General features: G+C 39.8%; 1 protein-coding gene across 1 annotated transcript in view; it reads left to right on the forward strand.

The window, feature by feature from the left end:
* Positions 1-19639, forward strand: part of LOC124722402 — a 46431-nt gene that overhangs the window by 18013 nt on the left and 8779 nt on the right. The window contains exon 2 of the mRNA XM_047247571.1: positions 1192-1293. Within this exon, the coding sequence (XP_047103527.1) occupies positions 1192-1293 (102 nt within the window). The remainder of the gene's footprint in view (positions 1-1191; positions 1294-19639) is intronic.

Raw genomic sequence — 19639 nt, forward strand, 5'->3', positions numbered from 1 at the left:
AGAGGCAGGTTCCCGCAGAGTGGCTAACTGAGATAGCAGCTGATAGATCCGTGGGGAAATCCAAGATAGAAATAACGACTTACACATAGGAGCGTCGACAATGCCGAAAGCCAAGAAGTGTTGCCGCAAACGCTTCTCATAATCCTCCCAGTCTTCAGTGGCCTCGTCGTAAGGAGGGAATGGAGGCGGAGAAACGGAAGACAGACGATGAGTAAGCGACACTGACAACGCCTGAATAGCAGCCATCAGCTGTGTTTGTTGTGCCTGAATAGCAGCCGTCAGCTGTGTTTGTTGTTCAATGAGCACTTGCATAAGCTGTTCCATGTCTGCCCTGTCACGAACACACAAATCCACAACACAGTGAAAATATCCCATCCTCGTTGCCAAAAAGTGTTATAACCTTTAATCACCAATAATTGCATGGCTATTCGGACACACTCACTTAGAAACAATAGCTGGTTGCATGATAACAACTCAGTATCTCTTATTCGACTGCCGTGCCGTGACATGCGGCCGGCGCCGTTCGTAGCTAGGTGGCGCTCCCGCACTCAGCCGAGTTGCGGAGCGCCTCTATCGCTGTTTGCACGTACTGTCATGGTGGCACTGTTAAATGTCGTGGCACTGTCACAACAAGAAAACTGTTAATAATGATCTGAGCATTGTATGAGATGCTGAGCCATGACACTGTCTTGTAGCTTTGCAGCAGGGGCAGGTTTTATGGTGGAATCATGTGTTATGCTCTATTAAGGAAAGGTATTTAGAGTATGATGAATTTTCCATTTATATATGGAAGGAGAAGATTAATCAAGCTTATCAAAATATTAAACACTAACCACTGACATTAGATATGATCCTGTGAAAAATTTCTAGCTAATAATGCTTAAATGATCCTATATGAAAGTCACATATGCTGATGTAAGGATTGACATTCAGCAACCTACTATACAAACATTATATGTCTGTATTAATATCTTTATTGAAACACTCATGTCAAATGTCATAGACTGCCATATTGCAGTGCTCCATGAACTCAGTCATAGACTGCCATATTGCAGTGCTCCATGAACTCAATGTAATTAGCTCTACATAAATAGTTGCCTGTATTTAAAAGGCATAAAGAGGGTATATACACAAAATTATACAAATGTAAATGTGTAACAAAACTTTGCTACAATTTTTTGTCATTTTCAGGGATAACGTGGATGCTGAAGGTGCACAAAGGTCTTCTAGAAGAAGCAGCAATTCTGAAGATAATCGATATAACATCTCAAACTTAGTGTTTGCGCATGAAAGGTGATGAATTTTAGTTGTAGTGTAAGACACATAGCACACACTTGGCATCACTGTTCTGGCACTGCAGGCTCTCTAGATTGGGGAGGTGTGGAGGTGTATTAGGTGGAGTGGGTGACAGGAATAAGAAGGAGGTGGGTGAAGGTCTTTTCCTCTTTCTTATATGTACTCCTTTCATCAATTAAATTCAGTATCTCCTGTGTTATTCAAGGATTTCTATTAGGCCTTGTCTTTTTACCTATTTGATCCTCTACTGCCTTCACTATTTCAACTCTTAAAGCTACCAATTTATCTTCTACTGTTTTCCCATCTCCTGTTCCAGTTGCCTAAAACTCCTGAAACTCTCAACAACCTCTGGTTCTTTCAACTGTTTTAGGTCCCATCTCCTTAATATCATACTTTTTTTTTGCATTTTCTTCAGTTTTAATCTACAGTTCACAACCAATAAATTCTGGCCAGAATCAACATCTACCCCTGGAAATGTCTTGCAATTTAAAATCTGGTTTCTGATCTATGTCAAAACAAGGCTCTGGGAGTAAGGTGAAATACCATCAGACTTCAAGAAGAATACAATTATTCCAGTTCCAAAGAAATCAGGTGCTGATAGGTGTGAATATTACCAAACTATCAGTGTAATAAGTCATGGTTGCAAAATACTAACATGTATTCTTTATATTAGGAGAATGGAAAAACTGGTAGAAGCCAGCCTTAGGGAAGATCATTTTGGATTCCACAGAAACATAACAACACATGAGGCAATACTGACCCTATGACTTATCTTAGAAGATAGGTTAAGGAAAGGAAAACCTACATTTCTGTCATTTGTAGACTTAGAGAAACCTTTTACTAGTGTTGATTGGAATACTCTCTTTGAAATCCAGAAGGTAACAGATGTAAAATACAGGGAATGAAGGGCTTTTTACAAATTGTGCAGTAACTAGATGACAGTTATTAGAGCTGAGGGGCATGAAAGGGAAGCAATGGTTGAGAAGGGAGTGAAACAGGGCCTATTGCCAATGTTATTCAATCTGTATATTGAGCAAGAAATGAAAGGAACAAACAAATTTAGAGTAGGAATTAAAGTTCATGGAGAAGAAATAAAAACTTTGGGGTTTGCTCATGACTGTTATTCTGCCAGAGGCAGCAAACAACTTGGAAGAGCAGTTGAACAGAATGAAGAGTGTCTTCAAAGGAGAATATAAGATGGACATCAACAAAAGCAAAACCAGGATAATGGAATGTAGTCTGATTAAATCAGGAAATTAAATTAGGAAACAAGACACTAAAGTAGTAAACAAGTTTCATTATTTGGGTAGCAAAATAACTGATGATGGCTGAAGTAGAGAGGACATAAAATATAGACTGGCAATGGAAAGGAAAGCATTCCCGAGGAAGAGAAATTTGTTAACATCAAATATAGATTTAAGTGTCAAGAAGTGTTTCCTGAAAGTATTCGTATGCAGTGTGGCCATGTGTAGACGTGCAACATGGCTAATAAATGGTTCAGACAAGAGGAAAATAGAAGCTTTTGAAATGTTGTGCTACAGAAGAACGCAGCAGATTAGGTGGCTAGATCACATAACTAATGAGGAAATACTGAACAGAATTGAGAGGAAAGAAATTTGTAGCACAACCTGACTAGAAGAAGAGATCAATCAGTAGGACACATTCTCAGACACCAAGGGATTACCAGTTTAGTATTGAGGGGTAAAAAATGTAGAGGGAGACCAAGAGATGAACAAAGTAAACAACAGTGAACCAAATGGAAACAAAGTTTTATAGAGGTGTTGAGGGAGAGAAGTGGGGAGAGAGAGAAGTCATGGGAACAGGGACAGAGTTTATCATGGGATAACCACTAGCAGAGACTGAGACCAGCTGAATTGTTGGAAGGAGAAAAGAGGATGTGGGGAGTGCAGGTTCCAGAAGCCAGAAGTAGTGAAACAGCCATTATTCATTACTAGTTTCTCCATGTGCTCCATAACTGTTTGTTTCATTAGCAAAAGGACTGTTCCTGTTGTTCTGTAGAACTTTATTTAGTCCGCTAACAGTTTCAGCTTTTTGTTAAGCCATTCTCAAGTCTGTACACAAACATATGGGAACCTTGTTTTTCCATCTTCAGTCATCTATATGTATACATCCATCACATGTATGGCAGTTATGAATCCACTTGAGAATGGCTTAACAAAAAAGCCAAACCTACCAGTGACAACATACATTTCTACAGAGCAACTGGGTCGCATTTTTCATTGGTTAAGTAAGCCATTATTCGACTTAAGCTTATTTTAGTAAATAGCCATAGGGTGATCACCTTTGATCTTCCCATTGTTATGGTCACTTATTTAAGTAGACAGACCACAGCTGGTGATGCACACAATATGCCCACAGAATGGGCAGAATTTGAAATTAGATACAGCTGATTTCACAGATTGTTCTGTCACTGATGGGGTAAGATACATCTGCAACACAGCTGGCAAAGGTTGTTCTGATTGGGTGAATGGGACAGGACTTGCATTTGTGCCTGACCGGTGATATGATGGACATATGGTATGGAAAGATGGAAGATACTAACCACATTCTCCATCAAGGCTACCTCTCATCTCACTATGAAATGTGGAATATCCTTCCCAAACTCATATTCACTAATGCTCCCCTCCCCCCCCCCCCCCCCTGGTTGCTACAATGGTATTCCAGCCTCCCCCTCCATTATAACACATCTATGGTAAAAACCCATGTGCAAAACTTTCATCATGCACCCTATCACACACCTTATTCCAGTCACATCATAGGCATGTCTTACCCCACTATAGGCAGGATCACCTGTGAAAGCATATATGTCATCTATCAAATCTGCTGCAAGTTCTTCATAGGTTTTACACTGATGAGTGAAAATTATTGTGGGAAAATGATTGTGACCACTGCCCACCATGAGATTGAAGTCCAACTGGTGGTACTGCAGGAATGGGACTTGGGAGAAAAGTATACAAGCAGAGCAGAGATGAATGGGGGTCCCATTGCAGCAAAGATACAAGCAGAAAATAGGGAAATCCACTGAAATAAGTGACTTTGACAAATGGTATGTTGTTATGGCCTAGAACTTAGGAGCAAGCAGCTTGGAAACAGCAAAGCTGGCCAGCTGTTCATGTGCTACTGTCATGAGCTTCTATAGAAAATGGTAGAAGGATTGCGGAACTGTGAGCAGGCCACAAGGTGTTGGAATTATATGACTTAGCACTGAACAAGGAGATTGGAGGCTTTTCAAGTATGTGAAACGGGATGGACAGTAGTCTGTGGCAGATTTGGTGATTGAATACAAAGCTGGTGCAGGCTAAATTATTTCTGAGCACACTGTTTGGCACATATCGTTGTATATAGGGTTCAGCAGCACATGACCCCTATGTGTTTCCATATTGACTCTACAACATCTCTCAGTTACGACTGCAGTAGGCACAGTATCATAGAGGCAGGTTTGTGGATCGCTGGAAATGTGTCACATGTCTGATGAAACACATTTTGTGTTACACCAGGTTGATGGCTGTGTCCAGATACGCTGTCATCCAGGTGAACAGCTACTCAAAACATGCACTGTAGACAGATACCAACTGATGGAGGCAGTATTATGCTTTGGGGGCACATTCACCTGGGAATTCATATGGCCAGAATCATGTACAATGGTTTCTGGAGCATGAAAATAATCTCTTGTTGGTGTGTTCATCATCAGATTCACAAAATATGAACACTGTGGAACACATGTTGGTCTCTGTAGAGTGCCAGCACTTTGCTGACAAATCACTTACCCATAATTTATGGGAATAACATGATCTTTCTGGGTACATTAGCATTCTGTCTATATTAGTTCTGTGATATATATATATATATATATATATATATATATATATATATATATATATATAAAAAAACAAAGATTCCTTGACTTACCAAACGGGAAAGCGCTGGTAGACAGACACAATAAAAAAACACACAAACACACACACAGAATTTCAAGCTTTCGCAACCAACGGTTGCTTCATCAGGAAAGAGGGAAGGAAACTCTTTGCCTTTTAATATGTCTGCTTGTGTCTGTATATGTGTGGATGGATATGTGTGTGTGTGCGAGTGTATACCTGTCCTTTTCTCCCCCTAAGGTAAGTCTTTCCACTCCCGGGATTGGAATGACTCCTTACCCTCTCCCTTAAAACCCACATCCTTTCGTCTTTCCCTCTCCTTCCCTCTTTCCTGATGAAGCAACCGTTGGATGCAAAAGCTTGAAATTCTGTGTGTGTGTTTTTTTTATTGTGTCTGTCTACCAGCGCTTTCTCGTTTGGTAAGTCATGGAATCTTTGTTTTTAAAATATTTTTCCCATGTGGAATGTTTCTTTCTACTATATATATATATATATATATATATATATATATATATATATATGGCATGTGACGAGAGCCTCCCGTCGGGTAGACTGGTGCAAGTCTTTCGATTTGATGCCATTTCGGTGACTTGCGCATCAATGGTGATGAAATGATGATGATTAGGACAACACAACACCCAGTCCCTGAGCGGAGAAAATCTCCGACCCGGCCGGGAATCGAACCCAGGCCCTTAGGATTGACAGTCTGTCGCGCTGACCACTCAGCTACTGGGGCGGACAGTTCTGTGATCATAATTTAGTTTTCTGATCAGTATTTTTTTTAAAATATTTTCTTCTGAATTTTTCACTGTGTGCTCAATGCTCTAATTTTTGCTGACTACAGTTGAAAAATTTCCATATAACTACATTTTATCTGTCATGTTATTTAATAACTGCACCTGCAGCGTACAATATGGCTCAAGTGTTGACTGTAGTGTATAATAATTTAGTTGTATTAGTCGATACAGATTCCAGTGTTGTCAAGTGTTTGAACTGCCATATGAAAGTTAGTTCTGGCCTGCATTGCAGTTACTGTAATAGATGGTTTCATTGGACATAAAGCAGTTGTGTGGGAAACGGTGATGTAAATGAGCATCTTTTGTGGTATTGCAATGTCTGTGCATGAGACAAAACAATAGCTGAACAGGAGAGAAAAATCATGGCCCTTAAGAAGGAGTTTGACACTGATAGCAAGGAATTGAAAAGGTTAATGTGAGAGAAGTAGAAACTGGGAAGTGCTAATGTCACACAAAGAGAACAGTTACTGACAGTTTGCCCTGTTATATGTGTTAGATAAGCAAGAGTCTGCACCAAATGTAGATGCAGCCAAGGCAGAACAGGCATTTAATATACAAATGATCACTTCAGAGAGAGTAAAGTCCAACTGTTGTAGTAGTCATGGAAAGAGTGTGAAGTAATAGCTGCAAGAAGATTTAAGAAACAAGTAACAAGTTAGCAATTTCTTCAAACCAAATGCAAGTTTTATACAAGTGATAGAGGATGGGGGTTCTTTGTGCAGATATTTTGAGAAGGAAAATCATATGGTGATAGTGGATGGGGCAAGAAACAAAATGGACATGGGTCAGGGCAAGACATAGTAAAGATTGCTTCAGCAACAAACCATACAAATGTTGAGAATTTTTAGTGTTTGAGGAACTGTAATAGGTTCTTGTTGAACATCTCTGTCAGTTGGATCAAGCTGGAGCAACATGGAGTTTAATCAAATACTTCTATCAGTTATGGGGTCAAACATGTCTTTGATTGTTGTTGATGTTTTTGGCAAATGGAATTTTGTGACTCGTTGCTTACATCTTGGTAACACATGAAAATAGAAAGGGAAATACTGTTATTTATAGGAGTATTCTGGTAGTCTCTAGTGTGAGGACAGCATCTTTTCTCATGACAAATGTAGACTGTACGCTGTTGGTATTAAAAGCAATATAACAAAAACTTTTGTGACCAAAACTCATGTAGACTGTACAGAGGCACATATTTCTTTTTTTTTTTTTCCTTTAATCAAATTTTTATGTTGTCCACAAATTGCAACAACTTCTAAGCTTTTCATGCTAATTAAAGTGATGGAAACATGGTCTTTTCTGAAAATATTTCTGACCAAAATGTGATTCTGGTAGCTGGAGTCTACGGTTTTTGTTAATCATGCCTTTTGCCTGCTTGTGGTGATATCTCCATAGAAAATTTTGTCCCCTAACACATATTTCTTCATAACTAATCTAGAAGTGATTTAACAATTTTCATAAATTTAGTTTTAATTTTTTTAGTATAACAAAAAATTTTAAATGATGCCTACAGTATATGATCCACACCTTCTCCTAATGTCAAGTTTCTATGCTTAGCAGTTTGAACTGAGTGATGTTGGATCAGTGAAACAGTCTGGCACTATATCACCCCAAAATAGTGAAACATATATTTTTTCATTTTTAATCAAGAATCCAAATACCAGTTTTCATAGATTTAGCTTCAAAAATATTTTCAAAATAAAATACTTTCATAAAACATTTACCTCTCACCCCCATAGGGCCTTACTTTCCAAAAACACTTCTTTTTACAACCAAGAAACCAAATTCAAATTTTTATAGATTTATTTAGCTTTAAAAATGCTTTCATAATAAGATATATCATAAAATATTTCATTCCCTATTTCACCTCCTTACGAGCTGAATTTAGAAAAACACCAAAACATGTATTTTTTTATTTGTAACTGATAAGTCAAATACTAATTTCTGTGGATATAGTTTAAAACACTTTAGCAGTTCTGTAACAATGATTTATTGTCAAAAAACAAATTCACCAACTATTTCAGTCCCATAACGATTACATTTCTAAAAATGCTGAAACACATATTTCTTTATTTCTGACTAAGAAAACAAATACCAAGTTTCGTACGTCTAGCTTCAAAATTGGCTTAATAATGACATATTCTCAAAAAAACCTTTCCTCCCCTATATCACCCCTTTAGGGGTGGAATTTCTAAAAATCCCTTCTTAAATTTCAAGTTTATGTCCTTAATGGTTTGGACTGAGTGGTGATGAGTCAGTGAGTGAATCAATCAGTTGGGACATTATATTCTCTGTCAGAATAGGCCTGTCGGAAGATCTAACAGTAACAACCAACCACCATGCCATCCTCAGCTCATAGGCATCAGTGGATGCAGACACTGAGGGGAATGTGCACAGCACTTGGCTCTCCTGGCCATTGTCAGTTTTCATGGTCAGAGCCACTGCTTCTCAGTCAAGTAGCCTCACAAGGGCTGAGTGCAACCCACTTGCCGACAGCACTTGGCAGCTCAGATGGTCATCCATCCAAGTGCTGTTCAAGCCTGAAAGTGCTTAACTTCTATGATCTGATGGGAACTGATGTTACCATTGCTGCGAGGCCGCTGGTTCAAACAATACGTAGAGATGAAAAAATAAAGTCAATGAACTTCCAATGTAGCCACAAATCCTATAGTTACAACACATGTTTCAGAACATTATTTGACCACTGAAATAGGAATCTGGGTCAGGTATGTGGAGAGCAGGAATTGCATCTTATATTTTGAAGGGATGCATATATAGAAATATTAATATCCTTAGATTTTGCAGCACTCAGTATTTTGAAGCTTGAACTTCATAGAATTCTATTAAAGGTAAATGGGATACTCACAATATACGTGACTCCATCTGATAATCATGAAGTCTCTGTAAACAATGACTGGAACATTCTACCAATTGTTCTATTAAAACTTCCTGGCAGATTAAAACTGTGTGCCCGACCGAGACTCGAACTCGGGACCTTTGCCTTTCGCGGGCAAGTGCTCTACCAACTGAGCTACTGAAGCACGACTCATGCCCGGTACTCACAGCTTTACTTCTGCCAGTACCTCGTCACCTACCTTCCAAACTTTACAGAAGCTCTCCTGCGAATTCTGGAATTGTTCTATTTCTTGATGACAGAAATCCAATCCTTGGTCACAGAGCAGTTCTAGAACCATTATGTTACCATTTGCAATTGCTGCAAATCAGTTTCTTAATTGCCAGGGCATTGTTGTCTGTGATCAGTGTCAATGGCTTTCCTGCCTGATCAGCATCACTCATGTCTGTACTGCCTTGGAAAAACTATTGGCACCATTTCACCATGGCTGGACACAATATTGCGTTTGGTCCAATACCACAAGAACTTTACAGTGAAGCTGTGTGTTTTAGACATTTTGTCCACAAGAATTGTATTGTACTGTGTACTTTAGCCTTGGAGTACATGTCGAAACACTGTGTCATTTCACTCCCATACTGTGATACACCTGCTAACCATACCATACCAGAACTACATCTGCAAGAAACTCAGAAAATGTAATCTCTTCTGATAATATGCTGCTCTTGTTATGCAATGGTCTCAGCATGGGAAGATATTTGAAACTTACTGTTTTGGAGACCCCCCCTCCCCCCAATATTTGTTGACTGTATAGAGTTACATAAAGTTATTGTGACTGCTTTACATTTTTGGCAGTGCTGTTTGTTGGAGAAACTGCTACTCTTAGAGCTCTGCATATTTGACAATGAAGGTATGAGCACAACTTATTGTGGTTTGTGAGGAATTCATTCTTTGCCAAGATAGAACAGCCTGAAATTGATGGACCTTAAACTCAGAGTACAGTCCACAAAGTCCACATTGAGTGGTTTTTATGATAACATTTGTGTAGTTCTTTTTGTACGCACCACCAGTCTAGTTCTCTTCAATCCCACATGTGTCTGCTCTCAGTTAATATCTATGTTCCCAAAGTGATTTAGGTACTGACCAGTGCATACTGCTTTCTTCACACTTGTTTTAGTTAACTCTGGATTTTCAATTTGATTGTACTGCATAGAAGTGAGTCAGTTAGATCAGATTAGATTAGATTCAGTTTCCTGTTTCATAGAGCCAATAATGAGATGATTCCTGTGGGTATGGAACATATCAGAAAGTATAACATAAAAAACATACAGAATTTGAATATAATATTCACTACCCTGATCATTTGTCAGGAGATCATCAAAATGGGTGAATATATTATAGTAAACTGGAACTGCTAATATTTACAGAATTAATACACTGTCAGAATGAAACAGCTATGCACTTTTAATGAATTTATGATACACAAAACGCATAATCTTGACAGTTGTGACAAACTGCTGTCAAAACTGAAATCTAACAGACATTTTTACTTAAACTGGTGTAACAATCCCTGTTAAGATATTCATTTATAGAGTAGGAGGAGTTGTCTACCAAAAAGTCTTTCAAACTCTTTTTAAACTGTGCTGTATCTGAAACCAACTTTTTAATGGTTGCTGGCAATTTATTGAATATGTATGTTCCTGAATATATGGACCCCTTTTTAGACCAAGGTAAGTGATTTTATGTATTCATGTAGATTGTTCTTATTGCTAGCATTGATCCTGTGTATTGAGCTATTAGTTGAGAACAGAGATATGTTACTTGCAACAAATTTCATTAAGGGATAAATATACTGAGAAGCAGTTGTTCGAACACACAGTCCTTTGAAGAGGTTTCTACATAGAATGAGATTTTCACTCTGCAGCAGAGTGTGTGCTGATACGAAACTTCATGGCAGATTAAAACTGTGTGCCAGACCAAGACTCGAGCTCGGGACCTTTGCTTTTCGCGGGCAAGAGCTCTACCAACTGAGCTACCCAAGCATGACTCACTCCCCGTCTTCACAGCTTTACTTCTGCCAGTACATCATCTCCTACCTTCCAAACTTTACAGAAGCTCTCCTGCGAACCTTGCAAGACTAGCACTCCTGAAAGAAAGGATATTTTGGAGACATGGCTTAGCCACAGCCTGGGGGATATTTCCAGAATGAGATTTTCACTCTGCAGTGGATAGTGCACTGATATGAAACATCCTGGCAGATTAAAACTGTGTGCCGGACTGAGACTCAAACTCGGGACCTTTGCCTTTCGCGGGCAAGTGCTCTACCAACTGAGCTACCCAAGCACGACTAACACCACGCCCTCACAGCTTTACTTCTGCCAGTACCTCATCTCGTACCTTCCACACTTTACAGAAGCTCTCCTGCGAACCTTGCAGGACTAGCACTCCTGAAAGAAAGGATATTGCGGAGACATGGCTTAGCCACAGCCTGGGGGATGTTTGCAGAATGAGATTTTCACTCTGCAGCAGAGTGTGTGCTGATATGAAACTTCCTGGCAGATTAAAACTGTGTGCCGGACCGAGACTTGAACGCGGGACCTTTGCCTTTTGCAGGCAAGTGCTGTACCAACTGAGCTACCCAAGCATGACTCACGCCCCATCCTCACAGCTTTACTTCTGCAAATACCTCGTCTCCTACCTTCCAAACTTTACAGAAGCTCTCCTGCGAACCTTGCAAGACTAGCACTCCTGAAAGAAAGGATATTTTGGAGACATGGCTTAGCCACAGCCTGGGGGATATTTCCAGAATGAGATTTTCACTCTGCAGTGGAGAGTGCACTGATATGAAACATCCTGGCAGATTAAAACTGTGTGCCGGCCTGAGACTCAAACTCGGGACCTTTGCCTTTCGCGGGCAAGTACTCTACCAACTGAGCTACCCAAGCACGACTAACGCCACGCCCTCACAGCTTTACTTCTGCCAGTACCTCATCTCGTACCTTCCACACTTTACAGAAGCTCTCCTGCGAACCTTGCAGGACTAGCACTCCTGAAAGAAAGGATATTGCGGAGACATGGCTTAGCCACAGCCTGGGGGATGTTTGCAGAATGAGATTTTCACTCTGCAGCAGAGTGTGTGCTGATATGAAACTTCCTGGCAGATTAAAACTGTGTGCCGGACCGAGACTTGAACGCGGGACCTTTGCCTTTTGCAGGCAAGTGCTGTACCAACTGAGCTACCCAAGCATGACTCACGCCCCATCCTCACAGCTTTACTTCTGCAAATACCTCGTCTCCTACCTTCCAAACTTTACAGAAGCTCTCCTGCGAACCTTGCAGGACTAGCACTCCTGAAAGAAAGGATATTGCAGAGACATGGCTTAGCCACAGCCTGGGGGATGTTTCCAGAATGAGGTTTCTACATGATGTTCTGGCACCACAAATGATTCTTATTAAACACTTTCCCACACTAAAATCTTTGGTTCATTTTCATGGTTTACTCAAGAATATAATCCTATATGACATAATAGAATGAAAGCAAGTAAAGTATACAAGTTTTTTTATATTTATATCTCCTACATCTGACATAATTTGCACTGCAAATACAGACTTTTTAGGTGCTTCAGCAATTCTGAGGTATGCACTTCCCCTACTGAATTTATTATTGAGTTGTAATCCAAGAAATTTAACACTGTCAACCTTTTCAATCTGTGTGTCGTCATAAGTTATACACATGCTCGAAGGAAATATCTTACAGGTTCTGAACTGCATATAGTAGGTCTTTTCAAATTTTAATGACAGTGAATTAAGTTAAAACCTTCTATTGATGCCAATGAAAATTTGATTACCAGCCCTTTCTAAGTCTGACTTGACTTTCTATTTATGATAGTGTTTGTATCATCTGCAATCAAAACAAAATTAGAATATGACACTGTAACAGATGAGAGGTTACTAATGTGCACAAGAAAAAGCAATGGACCCAAGATGGAACTTCGAGGAACACAGCATGTAGTTAATTCCCAATCAGATGAAGACTGACTGCTTGCTGCACAGGTATTCACAATGACACCTTCCATTTCCTGTTAGTTAGATAAGACTCAAACCATCTCACAACACTGCCAGTGACACCACAATATCTAATTTAGTCAAGTGAATGCTGTGAGTCACACAGTCCAAGGCTTTTGACAGGTTACAGAAAATGCCAGTAGCCTCTAATCTGTTGTCTAATGAATTATGTATGCTTCCATTGTATCAGTAAATAGCTTTCTCCATATCATAATCCTTAACAAACCCAAACTGTGACTTGGACAATTTATTATTTTCAGTCACATGCTTGAAGAGATGTTTGAACAGAATCTTTTAAAATATTTTTGAAAAGGCCAGAAAAAGTGAAATTGGTCAACTGTTGCATGATATCTCTTTATCCTCCTTCTTGTAAAGAGGTTTAACATCAGCATCTTTTAGCCAGTCTGGAAATGTTCTGCTTATAAGAGATTGATTAGACAAATAACTTAAGATAGAACTCAACTCACATGAGCACTCTTTGATTAATTTGTATGTCATCACAACCACTAGAATACTTAGATTTTATGATGGATGCTCTCCTTTGGGAGATGTGGGTGTCATTTCCATTTTACTAAAGTTATTTGTAATATTGGTCTCAGACACTCCATTGCACTGTTTATGAAGCCTGATAACCCCAACCTGTCAGCAACAGAAACAAAGTACTTGTGTAAGAGGTTTGCAGCACTGCATGCACATGTTAACAATGTCTAATTTACTTTTAGAGCTATCTGTTCCCCTTCCTTTTTGTCCCCACCTGTCTCTGTCTTCACTATATCCCATACAAACTTTATTTTGTTGCCTGATATAATTATCTCATAATTATCTTTTTCTCATAATAAAGCTGTTACAATTCCTGGATTACTTGCTTCAATATTTTGCAGTAGTCTTTGTAATGCATTACAACGTTAACATTACAGCTGTTCCTAGATAGTAGATACAATCTTTTTGTTCCACATGATATCTATATTCCCTGTGTAATCCATGGTTTATTTTTAGAATTGTATTTGATTTGCACTACTTTTAGGGAAAAACAATTTTCAAAAGAGGAAGTACCTTTATTAATGAATGATTTGCATTTTCCATTTTAGTCAGAAGAATTGTTAACATCTATCCACTTCATGTCCTTGAGCAATCTTCTAAAATTATCAGTTTTTGATTGATTTATTACCTTCCTGTGCTCAGATCTAATAGACTTTTTTATATCCTGACAAGTTTCAACATTTAACACAAGATGCTGCATGTCATTATCAGATAGCCCATTTACTATTGGTTTTGTGGTACGAATTTTTTTCCTAGATTTGTGTACAAAGATATTATCAATAGCTGTCTCAGAGCATTTACATACCCTCGTTGCAAATTTCACAGTAGGCATTAAATTGAATGACAGTGTTACTGATTGCAATAATTGTTCACTGATGAATCCATCACCAGCAACTGAGAGATGGGACAACAGAGCTTCCAGATTTTCTATGAAGAGGTTAAAGTTTCCTGAAGGTGCTCTGTATATACTTACTATTATAAAGAATTTATTATGAAATACTACTTCTGCTGCACAATCTTCTAAGTGCTGCTATGAGCAAAATTTATTACTATCAATATTCAAAAGTTTCTTTCTCCATATTCACTCTACAGAAGTAAGAAGGTAACTTGAAACCTGTAACATTTATCATATCTATACTAGTGGTCACATGATGTTCAGAGAAGCAGATTATATCAACTGATTTGCTCAACTCTAATTCTTCAACACAAATAAGCAGCTCATTAAGCTTGCCCCTTAGTCCTCAGATATTCTGATCCAATACAGAAAACTGATTTTGTGTACTGGCTGAATTAAAACTGGATGAACCTAATTTTTCTGTCAACTTTTGAATATCTCTAGTTTCAATCATAGACCCTCTACATGAATTGTCTACATTAAAATTTTCTGTCTCACTGCCTGTTTTACCTATGTGAATGTCATTTTCACCTTTCTCTGAACATCTTTTGTTTCTGCCCTCCCTACCATAAAAATTGCTGTTCTGTCACTTGTAACCAATGGTACTTTACCACTTGTGATAGTGACCCCCCTCCCCCCTCCCCCCTCCCCCCCCCCAAGTTATTTGCTATTATTAGTCCAGTCAGTTTTCTGTTCCCTTTCCCATTGAGGTGAATGCCATGCCTAGTATAGTTCCAACTGCTGACAGAGTCAACAGGATCCACACTGACATAAGGCCCCATACCTGATTGAAGCAGCCGTTCCACCTCTAAATTAAGTGTCCTGTCCAATGTAGTGGCAGCCACCAAGCCGAGAGGATGCGCAGCAGAGCAGCAGCAGCACCTGGGTGATAAACCGTAAATTAATTTAGCCTTTTTTTTTTTTTTTTTTTTTTTTTTTTTTTTTTTTTGGTTGGCGTGCTTCTGCAAAGAAGTGAACTGTATGTGTGTATTTTACTGTGTACACTAGTGGTTGGAAAATTAATCATAGTTTTTGTTTTCGCTTAAGTCTTGTTAATATCCTTGTGTAGGGCGGCTTCCTAGTGTAAATTTTCCATGTAGAGAAATTTATTTCTGGTTAATAGCTTGCGGTCTCAGAGTTCAGTGAGAAATCTGCACACCAACTTTTAGTGTTATTTTATTCTACTTTGTTATATTTTCATACACAGTAGTGCCATTTAGACCACATATCTATTTTATACACAATACAATATCGCTAGGGACTGTGCTTGTTGTGAGCAGACACAAGGAAATTTTGGCCACTGTCTGTAAACACCTGGTAGCTGCATTGTCTACCGTCGACAAGCTTCTAGCTAATGCTCGAAGTTGCGGTGACATCGGGGCATCAGTGACGAGACCTGCGACACCTTCGGTGCCACTGGAATCCCCTGTTGCTCTGGATGTCACTGCGACTTCTGATACGCAACATGTGACCAGTACGTCCTCCCTCCAGTGTGGGTGGCAGACAGTGGTGGGTTCATGTGTCACTCGGCAGAAGGCAAAAGAGGGAGCAGGCCATGCAGCTGGCGCCCTACATCTTAGCAACAGGTACGAGGTGCTTCCCAGTGTTGATGATAACTCTGACCCAGCACACGATGTGTGTCCTGTGATACCAGGGTCGATTTTCCTGCCCAATCTGGACAAATAGAGAGGGTGAGTATGCTAGTCATTGGTAGCTCCAATGTTAGGCAGGTGATGGAGCTCCTCAGGGAGATAGCATGCTAGGTGGGAAAGAATTCCAGTGTGCATTCGGTATTTTTGCCGGGAGGTATCATCCGTGATGTGGAAGAGGCCCTGCACATTGCTATCAAGCGCACTGGGTGCAACCGGCTGCACATAGTGGCATGTGTCGGCACAAATGACACCTGCTGCTCAGGTTCTGAGGCCACCATCGGCTCCTTTCGATGGCTGGCTGATTTGGTGAAGGCAACTAGCAACACATGTGGAGTGCAGGCTCAGCTGTCTATTTGTAGCATTGTACCCATGGCTGATCATAGTCCTCTGGTTTGGAGCAGAGTAGAAGTTCTAAGCCAGAGGCTCAGATGGCTCTGTGATGGTATCAGATGTGAATTTCTCGACCTCCGCTGTCAGGTGCAGAATTGTAGGGTTCCCCTTAATAGGTTATGTGTTCACTACACGCAGAAAGCGGCTACTAGGGTAGCGGAGTACGTGTGGCGTGCACATGCGGCTTTTTTAGGTTAGAGGACCCCTCCCTTGGGAATAAACATGATTTGCCTGTTAAATCAGCCACAGAGACCTCAGAGAATCTGGGTCCTGGCAGATCAGAGATAGAAAAGATTAATATGATTTTAGTAGGCAGGAGCATCCAAGGAAACAACCTAGAATTCGTATTGCTTATTGAAGGTTATAATGCACAGATAGTATTGGGAACAGAAAGCTGGTTGGAGCCAGACGTCAATGACAACAAAATCCTAAGTTCAGAATGGAATGTTTATTGTAAGGATAGGTTAGTCGCCAATGGTGGCGACGTGTTTATTGCAGTAAAAAATTCGATAAAATCTAGCAAGGTTATCACGGATTCCGAATGTGAATTAATCTGGCTGAAATTGAGTATCAAAGAATGGTCAAAAATGGTGATCGGATGCTTTTATAGACCACCTGGGTCAGGATCTATAGCTGTTGAATGCTTCAGACAGAGCTTGCAGAATATCATTAGTAATTTTACTGGTCATGCCATTGTAATAGGGGATGACTTCATCTTGCCAGGTGTAGATTGGAAGTGTTATGCCATCAAAACTGGTGCCAGAGACAGGGAATCGTGTGACATCGTTCTGGATGTCTTGTCCGAAAATTACCTTGAGTAGATAGTTAGATAACCAACTTGTGAGGGTAACGTCTTAGACCTCCTGGTAACAAACAGACCTGAAAATATTGAATCAGTTAATGTAGAGGAAGGCACCCGTGATCATAAGGCTGTGACAGCATCTATGATGATGGGTCCTACAAGGATAGTTAAGGAAGGTAGGAAGACATATTTGTTCAGCAAGGGTGACATCATACGAATTTCAGAATATCTCAGCAGTCAGCATCAAATAGTCGGTGATGAGGACGAATATTCCCTAGACAAATATGTTCTGAGTAAGCTTTTAAGGGATGGGAAACATCCACCATGTTTTAAAAGCCGTGTTAGAAAAGCGCTACATAAACAAAGAGACCTTCATCTCAGATTCAAGAGAAATGAAAACCTAGCTGACAAACAAAAGCTGAACGAAGTGAAATTGAGTGTAAGGGGGAGCAATGAGAGAAGCATTCAGTGATTTGGAAAGTATGACATTGTCAACCGACCTGAGTAAAAACCCTAAGAGATTTTGGTTGTATGTAAAATCAGTAAGTGGCTGAAAATCATGTATTCATTCTCTCAGCGACTACACCGGCACCAAAATGGAAAATAACAGAGAGAAGGCCAAAACACTGAACTCGGTCTTCTGAAGTTGTTTCATTGCGGAAGATCGTAAACACTGCCCCTCCTTTCAATCGTCATGCGAACGTCGAAATGGCAGATATTGAGATAACCGATCGCGGAATTGAAAATCAGGTACAATCGCTTAGTAGTGGGAAGACTTTAGGACCAGATGAGATACCTATGAGATTCTATAAAGATTATGTGAAAGAACTTGCTCCATTCTAACAGTAATTTATTGTGGATTGCTTGAGCAATGAAAGGAACCTAATGACTGCAAAAAAGCGCAGGTCATTCCCGTTTTTAACAAATACCATAAGACAGATCCACACAATTATAGACCTATATCGTTGACGTCAATCTGTTGTAGAATTATGGAACATGTTTCATGTTCAAGAATTACGATGTTCTTGGAAAATGAACAGCTCCTCTATAAAAATCAACATGGATTCCGCAAACAGAGATCCAGCGAAACTAACCTCACTCAGTTCCTCCATGAGATCCACAGCGCAGTGGACAACGGCGCTCAGACTGATGCTGTGATCCTTGATTTCAGTAAGGCATTTGACACCGTCCCACACTGCCGTTTAATGAAAAAAATATGAGCTTATGGAATATTGTAGCAGACCTGCGATTGGATTCGAGACTTTCTTGCAGATAAAATTCAACAAGTCACTCTTAACGGAACTAAATCGACAGATGTAAAGGTAATATCCAGAGTACCAGATGGAAGTGTAATAGGAAAGTTACTGTTCAGCGTCGGGTGCTCTTTAAGGCTATTCGCAGATGATGCAGTTTTTTATACCAAATTAGTAACGCCAGAAAATAGTAAGAATTTCCAGAACGACCTTCAGAGGATTGATGAATGGTGCAGACTCTGGCAGTTGACCCTGAACATAAATAAATGTAACATATTGCACATACACAGGAAAAGAAATCAACTACTGTACAGCTGCCCTATTGATGACAAACAGCTGGGGACAGTGTCTGCCATAAAATATCTAAGCGTAAACATACAGAGTGACCTTAAGTGGAATGACCATACAAAATAGATAGTGGGAAAAGCAGACACCAGACTCAGGATTCCTATAAAGTAGAACTGATAAAGGAGATGAAGAAGATCCAACGAAGAGCGGCGCGTTTTGTCACGGGATTGTTTGGCTGGCGAGAGAGCATTACGGAGATGCTAAACAAACTCCACTGGCAGATTTACTATTGAAATTTTGGGACAGCACTTTTCAGGAGGACTCAGACTATATATTACTTACCTCCACATACATCTCGTGTATTGGCCTCGAGGAGAAAATTCAGGAAATTAGAGCCAATACAGAGATTTACCGACAATCATTCTTCCCATGCACTATTCGCGAGTGGAACAGGGTTGGAGAGATCAGATGGTACCGTACCGAAAGTACCCTCCGCCACACACCATTATGTGGCTTGTGGAGTATGATGTAGATGTAGATGAAGAGTTTAAATGAGGCCTGTCATAGTGCCTCAGAACAGATACAATCCCAACACCAATATGTCTCGTTGCTGAAGCTAACTTTACCAGGTCACCCTGAACTGACTAATTACATTCTCTATCTATGCTGTTGCCCACCCCACCCACTGTTACCACGGTGTCTTCCTTTTTGAGATCTTTGCAAAGTGAACCTACATCCTCCATCATCTGACCTAGACTTGGACTATTTTAAAAAACTTGTGACCTGGCAACCTGACACTAGTTCATCCTGCAACAGCTGACCACCTCTACCACATCAACAACCTAACAACAAAATGTTTTTCTTCTTCACAACTTTTTCTTACTTCTCAAACATTCTTTGAAAGTTTTTGTGTC

The sequence above is a fragment of the Schistocerca piceifrons genome, chromosome X, assembly GCF_021461385.2.
Source record: "Schistocerca piceifrons isolate TAMUIC-IGC-003096 chromosome X, iqSchPice1.1, whole genome shotgun sequence".
In the NCBI taxonomy this organism is placed as follows: domain Eukaryota; kingdom Metazoa; phylum Arthropoda; class Insecta; order Orthoptera; family Acrididae; genus Schistocerca; species Schistocerca piceifrons.